Source organism: Oryctolagus cuniculus, chromosome 3 (assembly GCF_964237555.1).
Source record: "Oryctolagus cuniculus chromosome 3, mOryCun1.1, whole genome shotgun sequence".
NCBI classification, from domain to species: Eukaryota; Metazoa; Chordata; class Mammalia; order Lagomorpha; family Leporidae; genus Oryctolagus; species Oryctolagus cuniculus.
The window spans coordinates 159,838,213-159,847,546 of NC_091434.1; the positions used below are offsets into that span (position 1 = coordinate 159,838,213).

A 9,334-nucleotide genomic window follows, 5' to 3' on the forward strand; every position below is an offset into this window, starting at 1 on the left:
TTACAGAATATTTTTTGAGAGAAAGAGAGACATAAGGGAGAGAGGGAGACAGTTGACATCTGCTGGTTCATTTCCCAAATGCCTATAACAGTCAAGAGCAGGCCTGGGGCTAAAACCGGGAACCAGGAACTCAACTCAAGTCTCCCACGTGGTATCAGGGACACACCTACTTGAGCCATCACCACTTCCTTCCAATATCTTCCCTGGAAGAAAGCTGGAAGCAGGAATGGAATTGGGACTTGAACCCAGGCACTTTAAGATGGAATGTGGACTTCTTAATGCTAGGCCAACCACCCACCCCAATGTATATTTTTAGTACTCTTGTATTTTGGTTGTGACCCATCACATAAGCTCAGATCTAGAATTTTCTTACGTGGTTTCCCATGTCAGTGTTCAATAAGTTTGACATATTGGAGCACTTCAGAGAAAAGGTGTTCAGACTAGGGATACTCAACTTGTGATGATTGTTATAACATAGTGCTTCTCACATCTCAGTATCGTACAGATGCTATGAGCATATCTTCTTTCAACTTTCAGGGTTTCTCACTAGTTCTCTGTTCTGGGAGATAACGGAAATAGAGCCACCAGCTAGAAAACTAGACAGACAGACAGACAGACACAGGATGTTAAAGATGTTTCACTTTTTCATCAATTGATTTTGTTCAATCTGGTGTGTATAACTTTGGGTTATTCTGCTCTCTATGATATCTTTTAAGTCAATGTTTGAAAATTCTCAACACAATGCTTTCACATCTCAGCATCTTATAAGACTCTGTGGGAATTCAAGACCTGTGATGGAGAAACACCCTTGACTTTGGCAGTCAAAGCTGGTATGGTGGAAAATGTAAGAATTTTACTAGAGAAGGGTGTGTGGCCCAACACAAAAAATGACAAAGGAGAGACACCGCTTCTGATTGGTAAATGACCTTTTTTCCCTAGAACTTTCATAGTTTAAAACAAATAAGGAATATTTAATAAGTATTTGTTGGAAACCATTGTGTCTTGGATAAAATTATTTTACCTCAATTTCTTCTATCCCGTGAGCCCCTCCCCTAACTCCCATTTCAACTGTCCTATGATTTTACTTTCCAAATGTGAAATATGGGTGCAGCTTTCAGAACCCAATTATAGAGAATGCAACTAACAAGGAGGAATCTGAATTAAAGTCATGAAGCCAGAGGTGCCAAGTTTGAAGGAATATTTGCTAGGTAGGATCTCATTTCAAGGAATGTTGCTTGTGCAACAAGCAGCCAGAAGAAAGAGGAAAAGCAGGTGACCTCAAAATGAGACACCAGGTGTCTGTCACAGTAATCAGGCTAAACTAGAATCAAGCGGTTGCCCCTCTTCCAGGCCAGCTCTCTGCTGTGGCCCAGGAAGGCAGTGGAGGATGGCCCAAGTGCTTGGGCCCTGCACCCACATGGGAGACCAGGAGAAGCACCTGGCTCATGCCTTCAGATCAGCGCGGTGCGCCGGCCGCAGCACGCTAGCGGCGGCCATTAGAGGGTGAACCAATGGCAAAGGAAGCCCTTTCTCTCTGTCTCTCTCTCTCACTATCCACTCTGCCTGTCCAAAAAAAAAAAAAAAAAAAAAAAAAAAAAAAAAAAAAAAAAAAGGTATAAGGGAATCTGGGATAGTTAGTATAGTTAGTGTTTACCTGGATGGCCTGGGAACAGCTAATACTTGGGAGATTCTGTTGCTAAAAGGAAAGGGGGAAGCATGAATTATAAGGAACAAGTTCAGCTGAGTGTTGAGGGCTGTACATGCAACATTAGCAGACAGTCTCTGATAAATGCCATTAAGTGTTTGTGTTGCAGTAACATGTGCTTTCCATAAATAAATCAGGATTCTTTTCCTGAGCATGCTCTGCCTGCACCAAGTGGAATATGCACCTATGTATCTATAGGTTGTTTTGCCACTCTTAAGGTGATCCGCTTTTTTTTTTTTTTTTTAAAAAAAGGCAACATAACCCATGGAATGTTTGCAACAATATCCATGTACTTCTTCTCCTACTATAGATACCCTTCAAGGTTTACAAAAAAGGTACTCTTTTCCAGAATTGAATGAATGTATTGTTTCACTTGGCAAATAGCTAATGATTCTCCAATGCTATTTTCAATCCACTTATTTCTTAAATGACAACTAAGTTTTGATTATCACTGATTTGTTTGTATTTTTCTTTAATGCCACAATATAATATTAAAAATTTACATACATTTCCGTGTTCTGTATGATGGTTTAATTTTCTCCTATAGTATCTTCTAAACTGTGGGAATCTTATCAGTAACTTATCAGAGTGGAAGTAGAATTAACTTTTAGAAATAACATATTTGCAGTGTCAATTGGTTATGTCAAAGAGAGGATAAAAGTCTCTAAGAAGGAATATCTGGAGGTGTTCTCTTCCAACCCCCCCACCCACACATCTGGACAAAGGGCTCTTTCTTGGGTTGGCATACCCAGGACGTTGGTGATGAAAATCACATAAAGTCTTTGTAGGTTCTATGGGGAAATGGGTTATCTGTGGCATTTCTTTGGTTTTGTTCTGGAACCACTGGGCTGCTTTGAAATTTGCTATTCACAATCCTCTAGCTTGTATTGTTCCTCTTTTTCTCTGTATGAGGTACTTTTTACTTTTCTTAGCCTGATGCCATCATCCCTATCTCTGTTTATGGAATATCCTTGGTTGGCCAAGATAATAATCATTTTGTCACTTCCAGGAAATTTCTTCCCTAGCCATCACTTGACCAATACTTAAAGGCACTTTGGTGCACCACAGTCAAGTTCCATCTGGCTGGCTGGTGGTAGACATTGGATGTGTGACTCTCTGACACTTATTAAAGGGGTTTTGCACTTGGACTCCCTCTGCCCACCCTTCTGGACTTGTCACTTTTCCCCAGTGGGACAATTCCAAGTTTCTCCTGGCTAAGGGAGCATGGGGTGAGGAGGAGGGCAGGGATGTGCTTGGCACAGCATCAGTTCTGCTGCCCTCCATACTGCATGACCTTCTGCTGTTTAAAGGTCAGTTCATTTTACTTCTGATATTTTCACAGCTGTGACATTCTCACAAATCAATATATACCCTCTGCACCTCTCCTCTTTCAGTTTTCTAGCTCTTGTCAAAGTACCTTAGAAACCTCTGTAGGCTTTATGAGTCAGAAAATCATTCATGGCTGATGATAAGTAAAAGACATAAGCAAAATACAGATAGTCAGAAAAAGAAAGAAAAAATGAATTTAAAACTTAAGCTATAAAATGTTCAAAAGTGCCTATAATATGTGTAAATTCCCTGAACGCTTTAACTGAAATTTATTTTTCTTTAAGCATTATATAGACGATATAAATTTAAAAATTAAAATTTCTAAAGGAATTCTAAAGAATTCTAAATTTTAAAATTTTAAATTCTAAAGAATTTTTAGTTTATGTATAATAGATTCTACTGTTTTTTATAAGTGTATAAAAGCTTAAGAACTTTTTAAATTCTTACTTTACTTAATCAGCTTTTTAAAAAATATTTATTTATTTATTTGAAAGGCAGAATTACAGAGAGAGAAAGACAGATGGAAAGATCTTCCATCCGCTGGTTCACTCCCCATATGGTTGCAATGGCCAGAGCTAGGCCGATCTGAAGCCAGGAGCCAGGAGCTTTGTCAGCATCTCCCACATGGGTGCAGGGACCCAAGCACTTGGGCCACCTTTTATTGCTTTCCCAGGCCATAGCAGAGAGCTGGATCAAAAGAGGAGCAGCCAGGACTGGAACCAGTGTCTGTGTGGGATTCTGGCACCCCAAACAGCAGCTTTACCAGCTATACCACAGCGCCAACCCTTTAATCAGCTATCAGACGCCAATACTGTCCTTTAAATATTTTCTTCGGGGCTGGCATTGTGGTTTAGTAGGTTAAGCCTCATCTGTGGCACTCACATCCCATATGGGAACCGGTTCATGTCCCAGCTGCTCCTATTCCAATCCAGCTCTCTGCTTATGGCCTGAGAAAGCAGTGGAAGATGACCCAAGTGCTTGGGCCTCTGTACCCACATGAGAAAACTGGAGGAAGCTTCTAGCTCCTGGCTTCATATCGGCCCACTGGCCATTGTGGCCATTTGGGGGGGTGAACCAGCAGATGGAACACCTTTTTCTCTATCTCTCCCTCTCTCTATAACTCCACCTCTCAAAGAAATAAATAACAAGAAGGAAAGAATTTTCATTACTTCAGTCATTTTTGGTTAAGTATGTCTTCATGAATTTGCTTAACAGGAGTTTCCCACAATTTTCCTTACTATATCTATAAGAAATATATTCTTGGGTGCCAAAAATTTAAAATGGAACTGAAGCTTTGATTTAAAAAAATATGTTTAATTGAAGATGTCCTAAAAATGCTATTATTTTCTTGAATAAAGATGAATGTCACTAATCAATATGTTCTCTGAGTCAAAAAAGAAACAACATGAGAGAAGAGGATGATAGTTTTAATGCACTTTTTCTAATTATAAAACTGCAATAGGAGCAAGAAGATAAATGAGGACACATTTCTCATAGTTTGTTTAGCTTGCTTGATGTTTGCTCTGCAGTAACACCAGCTAGGATGAGGTCATCCCCTGTAATTAGAGCTTCCAGTAGCAGCTGGGCAATGCAGGGTGGCATTTGTCAACAGGTTCCACTGCAGACAGTGAGCAGGAGAAACACTGGGATCCCACCTCAGTCATAGCTTGCCTGTCATTAGGTGAAATGGGCAGTTTGTCCTCATCCTCCTGTTAGTCCATTTGGAGCTGTTTTCCTCATCCTGGCCTTAGATCTTTGGTGCATGCTGCCTCCTCAGTGCCCAGAATGTTCTAGAAGGCCTCATACTCCTGCCTTACCTAGTGAAAGGCCACATTTTGGGTCTGTCTTCAAAGAGAAGACATAAGTATAAACTTCTGCTGTGAGAACTTTAAATGTCCTGAATGAGGACCAAATCTTTTTCCTATAGTCCACTGTGCCCAAAACAGAGCCTTTCACATAAATAGCACATATTAACTGAGTGAATAAACAAACAATATTGAGTGGATGAGTAAATGTAACCTATATGCTTCTTTTAAAATTTTACTCATTGAAAAGAAAAAAAAATGTGCTAGAATTACACACATCAAAACAGGGACAATTATTAAGAAATAATCCAGAAGGGAAAAAGACACCACATTACATGAGTAAATGTAAACTATATGCTTCTTTTAAAATTTTACTCATTGAAAAGAAAAAAAATGTGCTAGAATTATATACATCAAAACAGGGACAATTATTAAGAAATAATCCAGAAGGGAAAAAGACACCATTTAAATGCAATTTCAGCTATTACAGACAAGCAGAGGGAGAGAGAGACAGGCATCTGATTTAGTTACTCTCCTAAATTGTACTACATTAGCTGTCACATACTTCATCTATTTGGAATAGCTGAACTGCCAAGATTCTATACAATTGTTAACTATTGTTAACTTCCCATTGAAAATAGAGAAAATTCATTTAATAATTACTGCTATAGTTCACAGGGGGGAAATCTGTTTCTATAGGGGGAAATTTAATAAGCTATTTACATATGGGGTTCCAGGGTTCTAAGAGTGACAAAATCATATTAGTAATAATAATTTATTGAACTCCTATTATATACTTGGTACAATACTAAGTATTTTATATACAAGGCTTAATTTACACAACCCAACAACAGACAATATTTCCATTTGGTTGGTGAAGAGATTAAAATCTAGAAAAAGTACTCAGAAAACTTCCTATCCTAGTCATGTGCCTTTTCCATGCAACTCTTCTCCCCCGGGTCTTAAAGAAAAGGCAGTATTATCTTGCACACTAATACTCTACAAATAGAAACTTGGGCATAAGAAATAGAAGGGGTATGAGAGATACAATATGTCCTTGTAGAAGGAAGAGGAATAGTTAATAACTACTTTGATAATAAATTTGGTAATGAGCTCAATATCATCAAGTATTCATGTTAATATGCCTATTGTTGGCTACTTTTTTTTGAAATCATTTTCCAGCTGTTAAAAAGGGCTCCTATGACATGGTATCTTCTCTGATCAAACACAACACCAGCCTTGATCAGCCCTGCGTCAAGCGATGGTCAGCAATGCATGAAGCAGCCAAGCAAGGCCGAAAGGATATCATAGCTCTGCTGCTGAGACATGGAGGCAACGTGCACCTGAGAGATGGGTTTGGAGTCACACCATTAGGTGTTGCTGCTGAGTATGGTCACTGTGATGTATTAGAGCATCTAATCCACAAAGGTAGGTGAAAAGGAATGACACTGCTCTCACTTGTCCTGCCTCCCAAATGCCTTTTCTCCATTCCTCACAGCCTCCACTTCCTTCTCTGAATGTAACTGGGCATAAGGCTTATAGCTAGCCCCCTCCACAGGCCCTTTTCCAAGACTCCACTAAGCCCTATGCATTGTGACCTACAAATCTGGAAGTCTAGCCCTGATTGCTGTCTTTAGAGACAGCCCGTTTTCACATAGATGATACAGGAGGATCTCGCTTTCATCTTCTAAACTGATTCCTCCTATTATTTCTACTATAATAATTATTCTCCAACAGGACTAATGCCTCCCCCACCTACTTTCCCAAATTCAATCAGTTGCAAAGTCCTATGGCGTCTCTCTTGTTTCTGTAATTACAATTTTTCAAACATCCTGATCAGTCTCTTCTGATCGTTCTTGGACCAATTTGATCATTCCCTAACTATTCTCGAGATCTGTGGATCCATTCTACACTTTGCAACTTGGTTCTTCTCCCTAAAGGAGAACTTTTTCAAAACATCGCCCTCCTTATCATTTAATTGTTTTTCCAGGCTTACCTTCATCACTCCGGTCTTGTATCCTGTGCTTCAGCCAAATAAATTTGCAGTATCCCAAAGCATACCTGGTATTTACCCTGAGTTTGAGTCAGGTCCCTGCCCTCATCGGCAAGACTTTCCACCACAATTCAAGTCAGTCTCTCTTTTTTTTTTTAATTTATTTTATTTTTTGATAGGCAGAGTGGACAGTGAGAGAGAGAGACAGAGAAAAAGAGGTTTTCCTTTGCCGTTGGTTCACCCTCCCATGGCCGCCGCGGCTGGCGCGCTGCGGCCGGCGCACCGCGCTGATCCGATGGTAGGAGCCAGGTACTTATCCTGGTCTCCCATGGGGTGCAGGGCCCAAGCACTTGGGCCATCCTCCACTGCACTCCCTGGCCACAGCAGAGAGCTGGCCTGGAAGAGGGGCAACCGGGATAGAATCCGGCGCCCCGACCGGGACTAGAACCCGGTGTGCCGGCGCCGCAAGGTGGAGGATTAGCATAGTGAGCCACGGCGCCGGCCCAAAGTCAGTCTCTTAAGGCCCCATTTTACTAAATTCTTTCCTAGTTCTCCAGGGTAGATTGTCACATTGCTGTCCTCTAAACTCTCCAAAGAGCTTTATAGAACTGCAGGACAAGGAGATGAGAGACCTCTTCCTCACCTGATTTCTGTCACCTACTTGTTATGAGATGCTGGCATAGTTACTTCATATCTGGTCCTTGGTTTCCTCATGTGTACATGAAGGCTAGGACCACATGATCCCCAAGGACCCTCTCTGGGGAAAAAACAAAACAAAACAAAACAAAAAACTACCGTTTTGCAGCCCTCACCCATGTATCCTCATTGAATTATCAAATAAGCGCCATGAAAAGTTCATGCTGTGTTATTGCAAGGTATGGATGCAGAGGGGCAGAGGGGCAGATATGCAGAAATAATAACTGCCCAACTCTCACCATCAGCAGCAGAACCATAATTCAAACACACAGCTGTTCCCCTTATATTAAGCCTCCTAGTTCTCGCGTCACTTGGATGTCATATTATTTGTGTTCTCTGATGGTATTCTGTTTTGTTTCCCCTTTAAGCTTCTTAAAGTACTCAGATTAATTCACACAAAGTGTTTCCATATAGAGGGTGGTCAAATAAATATTTGTTAAATTGAAACAGAGTATTAACTATTGCCTTCAAATTAAAAGGCCTAATGATACCTTTTCCTGAAAGGAAAATAGGCTTGTTGATTACTGTCAAGTTTTTGTGATGCAAAGATTTTCTAATAAATTGAAACTTTCCATGTGAGTGTTTATTGAAAATATTGAGGACACAGATGTGCTTAATCCTACACTTCTAAATTTACATCATTACCAGAAAGGAAAACAACAGATTATTATTAAGGGGACTATTTTAATGATGCTACAAAGTTATCACTGTGCCACCTGTCTGTTCCACCAGGTGGTGACGTGCTTGCTTTGGCAGATGATGGGGCATCACTGTTGTTTGAGGCAGCCGGAAGTGGCAACCCTGACTGCATTTCCCTCCTGCTGGAATATGGAGCAAGTGGCAATGTGCCTAACAGAGCAGGTCATCTTCCTATACACCGAGCTGCCTATGAGGGACATTATCTGTGAGTAATAAATTATAGGGTGATCATTTTAAGGTAAAAATGAAAATTGCATTATTATAATCACAAGTCACTCTCTAAGGATACTCCCAAAAATCTGAAGAGAAGTAAGCAAAAGTTCACAAGCTTTGTATTTAGATGATTAAAACTTGATTTTTCTCCCTTCTTTTCATAGTTTTCCCTTCCACAAAATGAATTTATATTATTTTTATTGTGAAAAAATTCTTTTTAAGAAATTATAAAATATGAGCATTCTGCACAAGCTTCCCAAGAGTCCTTTTCTGTTAAAAAAAAAAAAAAGTTGTTTAACAAAAGGCAATGGAGTTTTTAAAACTGCCCTTAACAAAGGATTAAAATTTATGGAAATACTATGTATTATTCCCGTTATCTTCTAGTATCCCCAGGGTATTTTGGTATAATGTCAAAATATTCTTAAACATAAAAGTGTCATTATAAGTTCAGATTTCTTTATTACATACAAACAGTGAATAGATTTTTAAGTCACAAAATGTGTCCTTCTCATCACATCGTTTAGTCGAGAATCACTTTATTAAATTGTCCACCATGAGGAGATGGCTTTAGGCAATCAAATATATCTCATAAATTCTAAAACTCTGGAGTAGTTAGACTTGATCATTTTCAGTGACCACGTTCGCTGAGCGGTCAATGAAGCGTAACCGATGCTAAGTGACACGCTGTTAAAGTTTACCTGGATTTCCTCCCAGTGTTCATAAATTCACACATGGTAGCTCTGAATTGTGCACAAGAGATCAAGTTATCCTTGCCTGTGGCTCTCCTACGTGTCTAGCTAGTTGACCAAGTGAGAGATTCACAACTATTTATTACATGTACTTTAAGATATGTACACTGTGGTCAGTTATTTCAATTGGCCTGCTGCAAGATTG

The 9,334-nt window shown here is 39.7% G+C and overlaps 1 protein-coding gene across 14 annotated transcripts in view; it reads left to right on the plus strand.

Moving 5' to 3' along the window:
• Positions 1-9,334, plus strand: part of ASB15 (ankyrin repeat and SOCS box containing 15) — a 57,674-nt gene that overhangs the window by 40,464 nt on the left and 7,876 nt on the right. For 11 of the 14 annotated variants that reach the window (XM_051848918.2, XM_051848916.2, XM_051848919.2 and 8 more), the window contains 3 exons: positions 759-917; positions 6,022-6,267; positions 8,261-8,432. In XM_051848918.2, coding sequence (XP_051704878.1) covers positions 759-917; positions 6,022-6,267; positions 8,261-8,432 — 577 coding nt within the window. The remainder of the gene's footprint in view (positions 1-758; positions 918-6,021; positions 6,268-8,260; positions 8,433-9,334) is intronic. The other 3 variants (XM_008258258.4, XM_008258259.4, XM_051848923.2) reach the window with 1 other exon arrangement.